Source organism: Orycteropus afer, unplaced genomic scaffold (assembly GCF_000298275.1).
Source record: "Orycteropus afer afer isolate SDZICR_OR568_19922 unplaced genomic scaffold, OryAfe1.0 scaffold00079, whole genome shotgun sequence".
Lineage (NCBI taxonomy): Eukaryota > Metazoa > Chordata > Mammalia > Tubulidentata > Orycteropodidae > Orycteropus > Orycteropus afer.
The window spans coordinates 4136169-4153904 of NW_006921666.1; the positions used below are offsets into that span (position 1 = coordinate 4136169).

Below are 17736 nucleotides of genomic sequence, written 5' to 3' on the forward strand. Positions count from 1 at the left end.
CTCCTCATAGTTACCTCTTCCCTGTGTCCTTCCCTCTCATGCACTCCTGCCTCCTGAGCTTGATTGCCTCCCATAATTGATCTCTCCAAGGAGTGTATCTCCCTCCTGGTTTCATCCTTCTAAAGTATTTTCCAGGACTTATTCCATGGAGTTGGAAGGCTTACCATATCTTCATCCACTGTAGCCACTCCCACACCAGGAAGACCTGCTGTTTTCTGCCCTCCAGCATAGCAGGATTCGGTGCCCACTGGTTATTCGTCACAAATTTGACAACCAATAGGGAAGTGAAGAAGGACTTGACTTTGACCACTCACTCAGCCTTTTGAGAAAGAAGCCCTTACTGGAAAACATCCCTTAAAAAGTTGATGGTCTTGGATTGAGAGAGAGAGATCTGACTCCTGAAAAGAAAAATTTATTTGTAAACTTGAAAGAGTCACAGAGGGGACAGTTTTCAAAGCCCTTTATAGAACTTTAATTATTGCCAAGACTTAGAACCATTTGATCAGACCTCCCCACACCTGTGGAGACACTTGCTTCTTCACGATATTCCAGGGCCCCCAAGAGGGGGATTATATGAGAATGGGATGAGAGAGACAGGGAGGGAGGAGGAAGGAAGGACATCTTTTAATATAACACACACATTTATGGACCAAGGCTAGCCACGTTGTTAGGTACTGGGATAACAAGTAAGTCTAGGGTGCAGCCTTAGAGAAGGTTGAGGGAACTCTTTCTTGCAGGGAAGACGGTTTAGAAATGCTACAACCTCTTACTCCCTAGAGCAGAGCTAAGTTCCTCTAAAAACAGAGAAGAGGGTTCTCTTCTATCCCTTGTATCCAGCTGTGCATTCCTGCAGGAGGGTATATTGTAGGGATAGGCAGAAGTCTACAAAATCTTAGGTATCCACATCCCCGAAGAGGAGGGAAGCTGAGTTTGTTGATGAACTGGATTCCATGCAGAGCCCAAGGCTGAAACAGGATGGCCTTACTAACTCTCAATACTGCAGGCACAGAGACCAGAGGGACTTCTCTTGTGAGCTGTGGTTATTCGGTTAGACCAGAACCTCTAATTGTCCCAGCTACACGCACACACCTTTTCCATCCCATTGGCTCCATGGTCCTGCCTTCCTGAGGCCCTCCCAGTTCCATCTTCCAAGCTTTCTTGACTTCCTCAGTCTCCAAAGCCCACAGGAGATTCCACAAAAGTTCTTGCGGGCCTAGAGAGCCAAGGCTCTCCTTGGTTCTGGGTGAAGAAGTCAAGCTTCTTGAGACCAGCTTGTGTTGCTGCGGACTGTGTGGAGAGCTCCCACATCTTAGGCTCCAGCTTTACAATACAAGAATCTCATTGAGTGTCCATGGTGATGGAAAATTTGGCAACAGATATGGGTGATGGTTGTACAACATGACTAATGTAATCAAGTCACTGAATCGTTCATGTAAAAATGTTGAATTGGCAAAGGTTATATGTGCCGTCAAGTCAGGCCCGACTCATAGTGACCCTTCCTTAGGTTTCCGAGGCAGTATCACTACGGAAGTAGATTGCCCAACCTTCCTTCCGAGGAGTGGCTGGTGGGTTTGAACCGCCAGCCTTCTGGTTAGCAGTCAGGTGCCTTAGGCACTATGCCACCAGGGCTCCTGTGTGTGTGTGTGTGTGTGTATGTAGTTTTCATTGTGATTTGGGTGAAAGTTTAAGGGTTACATCAGAAATCTCTTTCACAAAAACGTCATGTGGTCTTCCCTGAGGGAAGCCTGGGTTTGATTTCAGACCTGCGTACCTCACGCACAGCTACAGCTATCACCCATTTGTCAGTAGAGGTGCATGTTACTGTGATACTGAACACGTTTCAGCAGAGCTCTCAGATTAAGATGGACTAGGAAGAAAGGCCTGGTGATCTTCCAAAAACCAGACAGCCCTTAGGGCTCACCACGGTCCGATCTGCAGTCCAGTAGGGGATGGTGCAGGACCTGGCAACATTTTATCCTGTTGGGCCTGGGGTGGCAAGGAGTCAGGGCCAACTCAGCAAGAGCTAACAACAAGAAGTGGGCTTACGGCCTTAAGAGTTGATTCTGACTCTTGATGTCCCTGTGGGACAGAGCAGAGCTGCCCCGTGGGGTTTCCAAGGCTATAAATCAAAAAAAAAAAAAAAGAAATCATGCAATACAGAGACAGACTATTGTCCCCTGATCAGAGGCCAGCACAGGTGGGAACCAGAAACATTTAGTAACTTCCTCTGGAGGGCACATGTCGTTGATGGGGGATGATGACAAGAACCCAGCACTTTCCAGGTGAGTCACCTCAAAGCCCAGAGTGAGTTTCTTTGACTTAATTTATTTTTGTGGGGAAGGACAGGTTTGCCTGGACTGGGAGGAAATGAGATGAGAAAAGAGGGGGCTTCTCAGGTCCTGAGCTAGGTCTCTGGTGCTTCCATGCTGAGTCTAGAGGAAAAGCCATGGTATTTATTCCCTTCCTGTCTCACCCACCCAGGACTGACTGTTTGCATTACATCTGACACCAAAATATTCCTGTTGAACTATGGGGCCTGCTTAGGAAAACATACAGCATTAGATATGGGCTCATATATGTGTGTATCTGTGTGTGTGTGTGTATGTTTGGTTTAATAATGGAGGCTGCATCACCTCTTCACCTGGTTTAGATTTTGTTAAAATTTATTAAGTCTGCCACCAGTTTTAAGATGGCTGATGGAGCCCCAGGTTAAACAGGTTAATATTTTCATATTTTCTAGGAGACCTGTCTGAGTTGAAATATGTTGACTTTTAGGACTTAGAACAGACAGAAAGATAGGCAAAGGTACACAATGTTGAGTGATAGAGGTGGAGCCAGTCAATTAAATTGTCCTTTTTAAAAGTAAGTGGAGGGACAGAAACTCATTAAAAACAGGAGCCATGTTGTCATATTCCCTGTCACACATACCACACACATCCACACACCCCAGCTCCCAGCTCAGTGGGAGTCACCTGGGAGGGCTCACTGCTGGTTAGTAGATCAGATGAAGGAAGTGGTGAATTCATTACTAGCTGGAGCAGCCACCAGATGATTATCTTCCATGAAAAATCCCAGTTTGTTCCCTCATTGTACCTGTTGTTGTTATAGTATGCTGTTGAGTCAGACCCAGCTCATAGCGACCCCTCCTTGGGTTTCTGAGGCATTATAACCACGGAAGCAGATTGCCCAACCTTCCTTCTGAGGAGTGGCTGGTGGGTTTGAACTGCCACCCTTCTGGTTAGCAGTCAAGTACCTTAGGGACTACACTACCAGAGCTCCTTCATTGTACCTATTCTGTAATATAACTTAGGGCAGTGGGAAAGTTCTGACGTTTTCTGTGTTTCTGTACCTTGTCCTAGATGTGGATTCTATCTAGTTTTCTCATTTCCCAGAAGTCTCTTGAGCTTCTCTGTTGCTTGGAGATGAAATTGGGAGGAGGAGGGAGGTGAAAAGACCTGGTTCCCTGGTAATCTCAGCAGTATTAGAAACCGGTTCAGGTTAGTTGGGCTCACATAGGAGCCTGCTAGTGAGACACAGAGCCCGCTGCCTCCTGAATGTCGGGAGTGTGGCAGCAGCCCCCAGGCTGGTCAGCTCTAGGCCCTGAGGCTTGCCTTCTGCCTCTCTGACCTCCCCATCTCTCTGGGCCAGGAAGTTGCAGGAACACGGGCTGCAGTGTGAGGCAGCTATCTTGCCCTAAGTTCATTTGATATTTAAAAACCACAGGAGGTTGTTTTATTATTATTGTAAAACTATATCTAACACAGCATTTGCCAATTCAACATTTTTCAGGTGTGCAATACAGTCATATTTACATTAATCATGTTGTGCACCCAGTATCAATACCGTTTGCCAATTCCCATCACCATAAACAGAAAGTGACTGCTTCCTAAACAATGACTTCTTTTCCTCTCCATCCTGCCCCTGGTAACCACTAATAAATGTTAGTCTCTATGCATTTGTCTATTCATTTCATATATGTGAGATCAGACACTATTTGTCCTTTAAACCACAGGAGTTTTAATCACCTTCTATTTCAGGCAAGATGTAATGACTGCTAATCCCTGGGCTGAATTGTATCTCGAGAAAAGGTTTCTTGGAGAAAACACAGGTGTCCCCCCAAATATGTGTAATGATCCTAACCCCTAAACTTGTGGATATCATTTGGGAATAGGGTTTTCTTTGCTACCAGGGCCATGTCAGTGCAGGATGCGTTTGAAGCCAATCACCTTTGAGACATAAAAAGATTAGGCACAGAGAAGGAAGCAGAAATGGAGAAGATACATGCCACATGGAGATCTTCAAGGAACAGAAACGGAAAAGAGACAAGGACCCCAGAGTCAAGAGAGAGAAAGCCTTCCCCTAGAGCCAGTGCCCTGAATTCAGACTTCTAGCCTCCTAAACTGTGAGAAAATAAATTTCTGTTTGTTAAAGCCACCCCCTTGTGGTATTTCTGTTACAGCAGCACTGAGAAATTAGACACTTGTCTAACAAGGCAAGTCTGGAATAATCTGAGGAAAGATGGCTGCAGGGCAGAACAGGAGGTACCACCGAGTCTCATCACTGTGTCCCATCTACCTTCTCTGCTTTTCTCTGGCTTTGCCAGGACAAACCCACCTGAAGAAAAAGTGTGACTCCCTTTGCTCATTGGAACCCAGGTCAATTAAGAGTGACTACAGAGGAGAGGGGAGAATAGGTGCTCTAAGATTGCAGCTGGGTCACGGGGACTCATGGCTGAGAAAGTACTGCAACTTGAATAAGACACCTAGACCTTAATTCCCTGTTTAACCTCGGCCATGCGGGGGAAATGGAATTTCAAAGATGGGATCAAAAAGGTCATCTATTTCATCCAGCAGTCACCTCAATTACCCTCCAACATCTCTGCCCAGAGGTAATCCTGGTTCTGGTTAAACACTACTGGGAATGAGACTGTCCTCCCCCTAGGGCAGCCCATGGGAGACTGCTGCTTGGGCAGCCTCCTGAGCTAGCTGGTCAGTAGCTGTTCACACTGCTCATAGAGGAGCCTGCCTGTAGACCCTAGGGCCATTCATGACAGGATCTTATGCCAAGTATCTAATCCTGGGGCTGGTCCAGAAGATGCTCCCCTGAAGATAAGGGACCGGGTTGGGAGGGCCAGCTTCCCTCTCAGAGCTGGAGTGGAACACTTAACAGTAGGACTAGTCCTAGCCCTGGGAACAAAATGCTTTCTTTCCTGCTTCTTAAATCTGTTCCCCACCTGGACCTTGTGTAGAGTTTCTCCAGCAAATAAGGCTTAGGGCTGTTTCTCTTCCTTGTCCTCAGGGATCAGGCCTGCCACAGGGCGGGCAAGCGGCTGGCTGGCTCCTCCTCCTGCTCCACACACAGGAGGATTCCCACTAGGAACAAAGTATTTGTCTTCTGGAACCCAGCTCAGCCCTAGCTGAACAACTGGAAGCCCCAGGCCTCAGTTCAATGGCCAAAGTTTAGTTTGGGCATTCTTTGGAGTCAGGTCACCAATAATAGGGGATGGCTCTGTGTTTTAAACTTGCCAGGCATTTTAATCTATATTTTCATTTCACTTTCATGACTGCCCCATGACAAAGATAGCAGGTATTGTTTCCACTCCCCCACCCCTTGGCTTCCTAGCACCCCCTTCTACCCATTTGACAGAAGAGGGGACTAAGGCAGAAAGAGGTTCAGGGAGAAGGTAGATTCAGGGATATTGTTCAAGTCTCCTGTCTCCTCAGTTGTTTCCAGACCTGCCCAGCCACCCAGCTTCTGCTCCTAACACTCTACCTTCCACCCCCATCCTCACACCAGTAAGGCAGGGTTTGCAAGCTAGGCCCTCAGCTCAGGAGGTGTATCTGGCTGTCGGCAGGGGTGAGTCACTTGGAAGGCCTCCAAGGCCAGCAGCGTCTTGTTGATATGGCTGATGGTGGGGTAGGGAGTGAGATCCACCTTGTACCTATAGCGGAGAAACACTCAAATAAGCCATGGTCTGCAGGGGTACTGTGGGCATCAAGGCAGGGCTGGGTGAGTTCCTCAGAACAGGCCAGAGGAGGACTAGGAAGTGGGCCCTAGCAGGGAGAGCCTTGTTCACAGATAGCTCTCTTGAAATGGGTAGGTCTTGTGAAATATTGCTTAGCATTTCTGTGACCTACTGTTCCATTCCCAGAACACAAAACCAGACTAGTTGCAACCGAGTCGGCTCTGGCGTGACCCCATATGTATCAGAGTAGAACTGGGCTTCGTAGGGTTTTCAATGGCTGTTCTCGGAAGCAGATCACCAGGGCTTTCTTCTCAGACACCCCTGGGTAGCCTTGAACTGCCAACCTTTTAGCAGCCAAGCATGGTAACCATTTGCACCAGCCCAGAACTACTCCCGTTCCAAGCAATGGCTATTTGTTGAGGACCTATTATGCATAAGGCACAGAGCCAGGCATTTACATACACAGACTGTCTCTCCACCCTTGCCATAAGCTTCTCTGGTGGCAGGGAAAAGGCCATCTTTTCCATATCCCCAGCGGTGCCTAGTGCAGTCCCTTCCACAGACACTCATGCCCTGTTGAAGGGCCAATGGAGGGAAAGAAGGGGTGGAGCTCACAGCCAGACAAACCCTGTCTAGGGGCAGAAAACAGGGAGTCTTGGAATGACTTCTTACAGGGATATCCACCAAGTAAGCCACTTCTTAGGAGCAGCAGTGGTGCAGGATCGCCCGGGCTGTGGTAGGTGTGGCCACGGGTGGGCATTTCACTCATTTCTTCCATCCCTGACTCCCCCAGGCCAAAGTGGCTGGTGTGGCCTGCCACGCACACAGGGCAACTTGGCCAATCTGGGAGAGTCTCTGCAGGAAATGCAGGAGGGCCTGACTGTGGGAGGAAGCTGGGCGTTTGGAGGGGAGGAGCCAGCATGAAGAGGAAGGGAGGGAGGGCTCTCAGTTACCTTTCAGCATTTGCCACCTGGGGTACCAGACACAGATCAGCCATGGAAACCTGAAAGAGGGTCAGACAGGTCTGTGTCAGGGTGCACACCCCCAGACCTACCTGATGGCCTGAGGGGGTAACTAGAGGGGGGGCTCCTGAAGTTCCCATCTGCCCCCTGGCTCTTCCACCCCATCCCTACCCTTTGGCCCATCTCCCCTGGGCCTGCCTGGGTCTGCCTTCCAGAGCTGACTTGTCTCCCAAGGCCACACTCATGTTGTCCTGACAACCAGCTCTGTGGGTGGCCAGAGAAAGCTTGAGTATTGAGTGTCTTGGTGGATATTACTGAGCTTGTTAAAAACACCATCAACAGGCACTTGGGGAGAGCTCTCAGCAGGGAAGAGATGCCTCATGCTGGGGTTAAGGGACTCTGGGAGCAAGTTACCACAGATCCAAGGCCTTAACCTGTAGGAGTCAAAGGAACCTGAATCCTAGAATCTCAGATTTGGGAGGGAACACAGATATCATTCAATCACTCATTGGATACCTGGATCACCTTATCATCTCAGAGATGAAGTCTTCTAGCTTGAATTCCACCGGGAATGAGAAACTTACTTTCTCTTGAGGCAGCTTGGTAGGAATGAGCTGATGAACTCCCCAGAGATAATCTCTGGTTGCCCTTGGGATGCCAAATGGCACATAGAGGAGGCTCATGGGTCCCCGGCCTTGCCCCCACCCATACAGATGCCTCCTCAGGAAGTTCTCTGAGCTGGGCCTGCGTCTGAGGTGGAGGGAGATGGTTAAATCTAACTGGAAAAGAGGCAGCCTGAGGTCAGCATGAGGGAGGAAGTGTCGGAGAGCTTACCTCGTCTCCCACACAGTACTTCCCTGCTGTGCTCTGCAGGATCTTCTCCAGAGCTGTGGGGAGACCACATGAACAATCCTACTCTAGGCACTGAAAGGGGTCAGCAAGCAGCCTTGGCTTCTACAGCTATGAATTGGGCAGTCATCTTAGTGTCAGGCTGGGCCACTCAGAGGGCATGTGTGCTGAGGGGACGCGGCAGCCAAGGCTGGAAAGAGTTGAGAGGGATGGGATGACGTTTCCCCAGGCTCCTTAAGCCCAGTCGCTATTCCCTTCCCTCAGAGTGGCCAGCAGCAGTTCACACACTGATAGAGTTTGCCTTCTGGTGGCCTTGATTTCTGGGGAGTGGGCAATAAAGCAGAGGCTGGGCGATCCGAAGGGCTGTAGTTCCCAGAAGTGCCAGAGTCTGTGGCCAGGTCTGAATGCCCACCCAGCCCACTGCCTCCTCAGCTCTGCCCTCACCCAAGCCATTGTCACCAAAGCTGCCCGAGAGGATGTTTCAGATGACCAGGCTCCTGGGCATGAGGGGCCATTTCTCTGAGATGCCACCTCAGAGCAGCTGGCAGGAGTAAGGACTCACCAGTGAAGCCAGAAGAGATGACCTTCTGAGCCCAGGCCAGATGGTTCTCCTGACCCACTTGCTTCAGGATAGACAGGTTCTGTGCAGCCCAAGGAAAGTCTGTGATTGGCTTGGGCATCCAGGCTGATCCTGCCCCATCAGCTGAGCCCCCTCAGGGAAGCTCAGTTCCCATCGGCCTGCAGCTGTGCACCTACACCCCTGGACTCCATTCAGCCACTGCCTCCCACCAGGACGCTGAGGTTAGAGGGAAGCAGCAGTCCCAGCAGCCACCTTCTCAGACTGCCAATAGCCCCCGTAGTCTGAAAGCCACGTGATCTGGGACAGGTATGCAGGGGTGGGGGCACAGGGCACTGCCATGACTGGGGCAGGTGTGACCATAACCTGAGGCCTAGCTCCCCTGCACCCAACGCTTCTCTCTTGGACAGTCCTGTGTGAGGAGAGGGAGTGTGACGCAGGGTGGGGCAGGATGGGGTGATGCATAGGATTGGCTTCCAGGGGCCTTGCCCCACTGGAGCCATTTTACTTTGGGCTGCAGTTCCTTCATCTGTAAAATGAGGCTATCAGCTCCAGTCTCCTTTGTTAAAAAAGACACTGTGTAACTTAGGGCTAGTTGGGACTTGCACGCTGACATGGGTAGGAGGAGGGATATACGAGAAGGATATATGACCACCACGATAACATTGGGAAATGAGGGGACACCGAACTGCGCTCATAAGAGATAGACAACAGATGTTAAAACCAACCAATGTGTCCACAATACCACATTGCCATTAACACCAAACACTAGGCTATACAGATACACACATAAACACCTGAGATGATCAGACAAGGATCAGTGAATAGAGGTATACTCTAGACCAAGGATAGACTCAGCCGAGGCTAATCTTGTACAGACACCAATGATAACAAAATACCTGCAGTCCTTACAGAAACAATAGAAGACAGACACAAAGTAATCCCTCACAAACAACCAGACATTATGGTAGAGAGATCCAATAGAGCTACTACCTCAGGACCATAGTACTGGGGTACACCAGACTCAATTGGCACAACAAAATACACAAAAGCATTGCTCCATATCCTGCATTGGTGAGTAGTGACTGGGGTCTTAAAAGCTTTCAAGCAGCCATCTAGGATGCAGCTAATGGTCTTCCAGCATCGGAAGTGAAGAACGCACAAAAAAAAAAAGAAAAAACCAAGGGCATTTAGAAGCAATTAACCTTAGGACATGATGGCCCTTGAGACCAGAAGAACCAGATGGTGCCCAGCTACCAATGCCAACCACTCAGGAAAGGATCAAATCTAGAGATCCTGGATAGAGTGAGAGGGAAAACATGGAACAAAATCCAAAAACTCAATAATGACCAGAATTACTGGTCAGATGAAGTCTGGTGAGACTTCCAATACTATGGCCCTGAAATACATTCAGCGCCTGGAATAAAACTCACCCCCAGGGGTAGGCTCTCAGCCCAATGGTTAGCAAGAGGTACACGCAGAACACTCAACCCAGGATACTGCACCCACACACTCAATGGGAATGCATCCCCTAAAGCAATAAACCATGGGACACTAAAGGACCAACATTCAAAATGAGGAAATGCAGGACAAACAGGAGTGCATGATTATGAGGGGCACAGGGGGAGTATTGCAGGGTAGGGAGGGGAGGAGACTGGGTTGGGGTTGGACATGGTGAATGGGGAATGAAACTAAATGTACACGTGACATTGAATGTAAAACAAGCTCTTAAAATAAAACAATAAAGACACTGTGACATGGGCTGGGGGTCTCGGGCTCTGGCTCACGTTCTGCCACTGATTAGCTGAGTGACTTCCTCTCAGGGGCTATTTCCTCAGTCATAAACCAGGAGTAACATAGATGAATTGTTTTAATATGCTCTTCTTTGTTTGACTAGTGAAAACTTTTCCACATCAAATCTTGTTGCTGTTGTTGTTGTTATTTGCCGTCGAGTCGGCCGCGACTCATAGCGACCCCTCCTTGGGTTTCCGAGGCAGTATCACTACGGAAGTAGGATTGCCCAACCTTCCTTCCGAGGAGTGGCCGATGGGTTTGAACCGCCAGCCTTCTGGTTGGCAGTCAAGTGCCTTAGGCACTATGCTACCAGAGCTCCCAATGTAAGATATGAAACAGACAGAAAGGAGGCTGCTCTGTGTAAAGGCGGGCTCAGGCCTGGGCTTGCACCTGCTCAGCCTCTTCCTTGCCACCCTCACCCTTTCCCCACCTTGAGTGACTCCAGGCAGGTCTTGGGAAACCTAGCCTTTTCTGGAACACAGGTTGGGACCCACTGGACTGCATGACTTCCGGGCTCCTTCCTTCTCTCTGCCACATGATCTCGATCCAAGTCCCTGTGCACCCCTCTGCCTTCCTGCCACTCCCCATACCCAAGCTGGTTATCTACTGTGGGCTCACGACACTCAGTGTTGGGAGTGCTGGGAGGTCAGAGTGTGGGAGGGGCCGTGGGTGTGACGGGGGGGGTAGTGTGAGGGTGTGAGGAGACAGGGGTACGGGCGCCACACCTGCAGGGGCTGGATGCCGCTAGCAATGAGGTCTGAAATCATGCGCACACTGGCCCTCTTCTTCAGGTCCTGAGGCAGGAGTCGTGGAGTAGGCCGAGTCTCTTCCAGGTACTCGATGATGGCCAGCTGCCCAGAGAGGATCAGTGGGGCAGGGAGAGGGCCCCAGGCCCCTGGACCAAAGGGAACAGGGCCAGCAAACTCCTTCTCCTCCCCTCCCTTCCAGTGGAGCTCAGTAAAGCCAAGAGGCTTCCCTAGTGGAGAATGCTTTTTCTGGGCTCTTGCTCTGCAGAACTTGGATCCCCACATGCTTGAGCCCCTCACTTCCCAGAACAACCTCCCTCTCTCCTTTTCTCCCTCAGACAAAATATTGATCCATACCCTACTATGTACTAGGCACCCTGGCTGTATTACACAGGCAAGGAAGAGATATAAGGCCCTCTGGTCCAGGGCACCACTCTCACGAGGAGCCTCCCATCAGCCTGCACTCACTGACTGGCTGATGGTGATTCCGTCTATCTTCATGGCTGGCACCTGCTTCATGGGATTCGTGGCCTGGAATTCTTCAGAGAACTGTGGAGACAAGGCCCTGATGGGCTGAGTGATCTGGCTTGAGTTGGCAAGAGGAGAACTCGGCAAGTAGGAGGACCTGGTCTACAACTCCTCCACACCTCCCTTCCCAGGGGAAGGCCCTGGCTCCTAGACCCAGGAGCCCTGGGGGATGTATGTGTCTCAGCCTCAGTGGCTGCTAAGCTACAGGCTTCATCCCAACAGCCTGGCTGTGTGCTTTTCCCTGTGTGTCACAGTGTGGTCTCCAAGCTCCTACTCCAGCCAGCCAGCCATGCCTCCTGGAGTCAGGCATTGGAGAAACTGGACTGCAGTGTGGAGCCTGGAACATGGGCCCTTACCATGGCTCCTCGGCTGCACAGCCCTCTGCCATGTCCCACAAGGGAGTGCGAGAACCTCCCCCACTGTGGGAACCGTAGCATGCAGGTTCACCTTGGAGGCAGAAGTCTGCACACCCTGCCTGGTGCCTCCCCACACTCCATTCCCACATCTTGGCCCCAGGGTGGCCTCCTTACCTGCTGTCCCCCATCCTTCACAAGGTTGATGGGTACTGTCTCATAGTCAATGCCTTTCAAGGCCAGAGCTAGGGAAGACCATAGACAGTACAGAGTCAGGGGACAGCCTCTGGCTGTACGCCTAAGGGAAGAGCCCTTCCCAGGGGGACACAAGGCTGCAGAGGGAGGTTTCTGCAAACTGCTGGGTACCCACAGCCCAGGTTGGCTCTATCCCCTTCTCTCTAGCTTTCCTTGCACCACCCACTCCCCCACCCAGTCCATGATGCTCTGCCTCTCTCTTCCTGAACTCTTAGCACCCTCACTCTCTGTGTCCTCATTGGGGCCTCCATGTTCCCTGGATGGTGCTACAAAGATGTGTGACTGGCCCCATCATCCTGGCAACTCTGGCCCTACAGCAGGGGTCTGTCCTCTTCCTCCTTCCCCTCTCCACCCCTGTCCTGGGGCTTAAACAGTCATAGTGGTAAGCAGGGTTTATTTGTTGGAGGCATGCAAGTGCTCGCCCATCAAGGTGTCAAGGGAAGGAACTTGTTTTGCTCAAGTGATGGCACAGCATACACAAGCAGATGCCCCTTTTCCTGTTTGGAGAAGAATCCCTCGCTAGTCCCTTCTCTCTGGTAAGCTCTGTCCTCAGGGCTGTTGGTAAGAGATTCCAAGCAGGGCTCTTTGGTGGTCTTGGAGCATTTGCTGCACCTAGATTTCCTCTCCATCCTCCTTGGGAACTTCCCCTGGGAAGGGAGGTTAGTAAACCTGTTTCCATCAACCTCAATGGAGAAGACTGTACACATATGTACACTTATGTGTTAAAAAGTGATGGCCGGCCTCAAGGCCAAGGGCACAGAAGTGAGGGGACAAGGACAAGGGGAAAACTGGTTTGAACAGAACCTGGGAAGTGCCAGGCCCCTCCTCAGCACTTGGCAGCTCCACTCTGGAGGTGGAGAGGGTTGGGGAAGAGGTCACTGTACACAGGCCCTACGGAGACAGTGGCTCAGCTTCCGGCCCAACCAGGGGAAGGAGTCCCTGGGGGCAGAGTGTTCTCTGCACTTCAGTAAATACCACATGACTAAGGGGTAGGGAGAGGGGTCACAGTAGGTATCCTAGCCATTATGGCCAGGTTTCAGAACCAGGCTGCCTGCATTCAAATTTCATCAAATTCATTTGCTAACTCTATGGGCTTGAGCAAGTAACTTAAAGAACCTCTGTGCCTGAGCTCCGCCATATGGCACGCAGCACAGCGTAAGAGCACGGACTCTGGGATAAAACTGTGGTTGTTGTCATTAGGTGCTGCTGAGTCAGTTCCAACTCATAGCAACCCCACCTCTAACAGAACAAAGCACTGTCTGGCCCTGTGCCGTCCTCACAATCATGGCTATGTCGTTGCCAGCACTGTGTCAATCCACCTCACTGATGGTCTTCCTCTTTTTCACTGAAGCTCTACTTTACCAAGCATGATGTCCCTCTCCAGGGACTGGTTCCTACTGATCACATGTCCCAGGTACATGAGACAAAGTTTTGCCATTCTCATTTCTTTCTTTCTTTTTTTTAATGCATTTTATTGAAATATAATTTATGTGCAGTGAATTCACAAAACTAAAGTGACATGGATCAATGCATTTTTTTTTTTTTTTTTTTTTTTGTTATTTTCCCCTCCCCTCCCACCCTGGCAACCAACAAAGAAAGTTTCCCTCCATATATAAACCTTTCCTTGACCCTCCATAACAACAAACTAATACTATATTTGTCCTTCTGTGATTGACTTATGTCACTCAGCATAATTTCCTCCAAGTTCATCCATATTATGCGGTGTTTTGAAGACTACATTATTCTTTAGTGCTACATAGCATTCCATTATGTGTATGTACCATAGTTTGGTCATCCACTCTTCTGCTATAAATCTTAGAAATAAGTCCTTTGCTAGATATATAATTATCAGCAAATATGAATTTGTTGCTGTCATTTTTGTTATGTGCTTTTTCATGGTGTCGATTTCTTTGTTCCATATAATTTTCTATGCTCAGCTCATTTTGTTTATGAATCATGTTATCACTTCCTTCATTGCTATTGTTTTAGTATTTGCTGAATATTTATGCTGGTCCTCTTTTTTATCATTTTTCTTTGAGGTTACCCTGTGATTTATAGTTTTCTTCCCAAGTTTAGAACAGCCCATTCTATCTTGTAGTTGTCTTGACTTCCCTACTGTTTAGAAGTTCTGTAATGACAGTTTTTCCCCTCTTTTTTGGTTTGTAATTGTCCTCATTTGTCGGTTGGTGTCTCTGGTTCCCTGTTTACAATCTTATAAGCTTATTTACTTTGAATATTTCCATAGCTGGGTTGGTTTCTGGGTTATATCATCATGTATGTTAATGATCAGTTGTTGCTTCTAAACGACCCCCTTTAGCATCTCTTGTAAGGTTGGTCTGGTTTTAACAAATTCCCTTAATTTCTACTTATCTGGAAATGTCCTAATTTCACCACTATATTTGAGGGACAATTTTGCTGGGTACATAATTCTTGGTTGGAAATTCTTCTCTTTCAGGGTTTTATATACACCATCCCATTGTCTTCTCACCTGCATAGTTTCTGCTGAGAAATCTTAGCTTAGTGTTATTGGTTGCCCCTTGTAGGTAACTTTTCATTTTTCCAGTGCTGCTGTTATGATTCTTTCTTTGTCTTTGTTTTTAGAAAGTTTGATGATGATATGTCTGGGTGATTTTCTTTTGGGGTCTATCCTGCTTGGGATTCATTGGACTTCCTGAATGGATATATTCTCATCTTTCATCATACCAGGAAAATTCTCTTCCAACAAATCTTCAACAATTTTCTCTTTGGTTTTATTTTTCTCTTCTTGTACTAGAATTCTGATTACATGTAGGTTATTCCTTTTGATGGTATCCCACATGAATCTTAGGCTTTCTTCATTTTGTTTTGATCTTTTTTCTGACTTATCCCTTTCCAAAGAAGTGTTCAGGTATTTACCTTCAATTTCCCTAATTCTGTCTTCAATTGATTCAATTCTGCTCCTTTGCCCATTCAATATCTTATTGATTTCTGAAACTTCTGTATTAATCTTCTGGATTTCTGTGTGTAGACTTTGTATCATTTCTAATTTTTCATTTATTTTGTCATTTTGTTCTTGTATTGTCTTTCAAAATTGTTCTAGGGTTTTCTCTGTGTTTTCCTTGATCGGTCTCTCAATTCATTGAAGATACCTAAATATAAGTCTTTTGAATTCCTTATCAGGGAGTTCCAATGCTGTATCTTCCTCATGGATGTATTCTGGGTCTGTACCGTGGTCCCTTGTTTCTCCTGCTTTGTCTTGTTTCTTTGTGTGGTCTGTGATGCTCTGTTGTCTCTGAGGCATTTTGATGTTTTCGTGTTTATATTTAATTGGTGATTGAATGTTGGAGTGACTTGCTCACGATTTTCATTTTCTTTGTTTTGTTTGTATGTTATCTATGCAAGCAGGGTACTGTGCTGTGTTCCTCTATTCGCTAGCTGACAGCACTTAATACGCTCATCACCTGTCTCTTCTCCTGTTGTCAGCCTCACGTATGTCCCTGCCAACCTTGGCGAACAGAGCCTATTCTTGTTGCTGTTGTTAAGTGCCGTCGAGTCATTTCCGACTCATAGTGACCCCATGCACAGCAGAACGAAACACTGCCTGATCCCGCGCCAGCCCCACAATCCCTGCTATACTTGAGCCCATCATCGCAGCTACCATATCAATCCATCTCGTTGAAGGCCTCCCCCTCTTTCGAGCCTATTATTAGGTCCCTGGAATCTGAATGAGAATGCTATCACTTTAAAATCCAAAATGGTTGCTACTTGTAAAGATTCAAAATGGCGGTACCCTTGGTCACTTTAAATATCCAAAATGGCCACCACTTGTAAACATTCAAAATGGTGGCACCCTCAGTCACTTTAAATATCCAAAATGGCTGCTGCTTGTAAACATTGAAAATGGCTATGCCCTCGGTCACTATGAATATCCAAAATGGCTGCCACATGTAAACAATCAAAATGGCTGCACCCTCTGGAAAGCGGAAAGTCAACAGCTCAGGTTGTCTCCCTCCTTGCTGTTTCCCTTCCTAGTCATAGGCTACCAGAGCAATTGTCCCTGCAGCCCTTGGTGTCCAGGGTTGATCTTTAGGTCAATTCTCAGGTCCCAACCCCACTTGGAAATATTCAGGCTGTTGGTCCTGTCAGAGTAGCTGACAGTCTGCAGCTCAGACCATCTCTGCACTCAATGTTTTCGTTCAGGTTTTTCCACGATGGTGCCTAATCCACTTCTGCATAGTTCAAAGCTCATGGCTCCAGGAGTATCCTGTGTCTCTGTCAATTTGTTTTTCTTTTCTTTGTTGAAGAGGGTCTGTGTTCCTTGTCTGCCTAGTCCTCCATCTTACCAGAAGTCTCGCCATCCTCATTTCCAAGGAGCATTCTGGCTATTTTCCTCTAAGATGGATTTGTTTGTTCTTCTGGCCGCCCATGGTATATTCAATACTCTTCACCAACATCATAATTCAAAGGCATCAATTATTCAGTTTTCCTTATTCATTGTCTAGCTTTTGCATGTATATGAAGCAACTGAAAAATACCATGGCTTGGGTCACATGCACTTTAGTCTTCAAAGTGACATCTTTGCTTTTTTTTTTTTTTAAACACTTTACAGAGCTCTTTTGCAGCAATTTGCCCAGTGAAATATGTCATTTGATTTCTTGACTGCTGTTTCCATGGGCATTGGTTGTGGACCCAAGTAAAATGAAATCCCTGACAATGTCAGTATTTTCTCTGTTTATCATGATATTGCTTATTGGTTCAGTCGTGAGGATTTTCGTTTTCTTTATGTTGAGGTGCAATTCCTACTGAAGGTTGCAGTCTTTGATCTTCATGAGTAAGTGCTTCAAGTCATCTTCACTTTCAGCAAACAAGGTTATGTCATCTGTATATCACAGGTTGTTAATGAATCATCCAATCCTGATGCCAGGTTCTTCTTCATATAGTCAGGTTCTAGAATTATTTGTTCAGCATATAGGTTCAATAAGTATGGTGAAAGGATACAACCCTGCTGCACACCTTTCAATTTTAAACCATGTAGTATCCCCTTGTTCTTTTTTGAACAACAACCTCTTGGTCTGTGCATAGGTTTCATATGAGCACAATAAAGTGTTCTGGAATTCCCATTCTTCACAATGCTATCCATAATTTGTTATTATCCACATAGTCGAAATGCCATTGCATAGTCAATAGAAACAAACATCTTTCTGGTATTCTCTGCTTTCAGCCAAGGTCCATCTGATATCAGCAATGATATCCCTCATTCTGCATCCTCTTCTGAATCCAGCTTGAATTTCTGGCAGTTTCCAGTTGATGTAGTGCTTCAACAAAATTTTACTTGTGTGTGATCCTAATAATATTGTTCAATAATTTCTGCATTCTATTGGACCATTTTTCTTTGGAATGAGCATAAATATGGGTCTCTTCTAGTTGGTTGGCCAGGTACCTGTTTTTCAAATCTCTTGGCAGTTGAGCAATCACCTCCTGCACTGCATTCCTTTATGGAAACACCTCAATGGGTATTTCATCAATTCTTGAAGCCTTGTTTTGTGTCAGCTTGGACTTCTTCCTTCAATAATATCAGTACTTGATAATATGCTACATACTGAAATGGGTGAACATTGACCAATTCTTTTCAGAACAGTGACTCTGTGTATTCCTTCCATCTTCCTTTTATGTTTCCTGTGTTGTTCAATGTTTTGTCCATAGAATCCTTCAATATTGCAATTCAAGG

General features: G+C 47.5%; 1 protein-coding gene across 1 annotated transcript in view; it reads right to left on the reverse strand.

Annotated features, from left to right (window-relative positions):
• Positions 1–5814: 5814 nt before the first annotated feature.
• The window catches only part of GSTZ1 (glutathione S-transferase zeta 1), a 13568-nt gene continuing 1646 nt past the window's right edge, over positions 5815–17736 (reverse strand). The window contains exons 3-9 of the mRNA XM_007941336.2: positions 11952–12019; positions 11362–11442; positions 10873–10998; positions 8339–8417; positions 7762–7814; positions 6919–6968; positions 5815–5941 (exon numbers count right to left, since the gene is read on the reverse strand). Coding sequence (XP_007939527.1) covers positions 5815–5941; positions 6919–6968; positions 7762–7814; positions 8339–8417; positions 10873–10998; positions 11362–11442; positions 11952–12019 — 584 coding nt within the window. The remainder of the gene's footprint in view (positions 5942–6918; positions 6969–7761; positions 7815–8338; positions 8418–10872; positions 10999–11361; positions 11443–11951; positions 12020–17736) is intronic.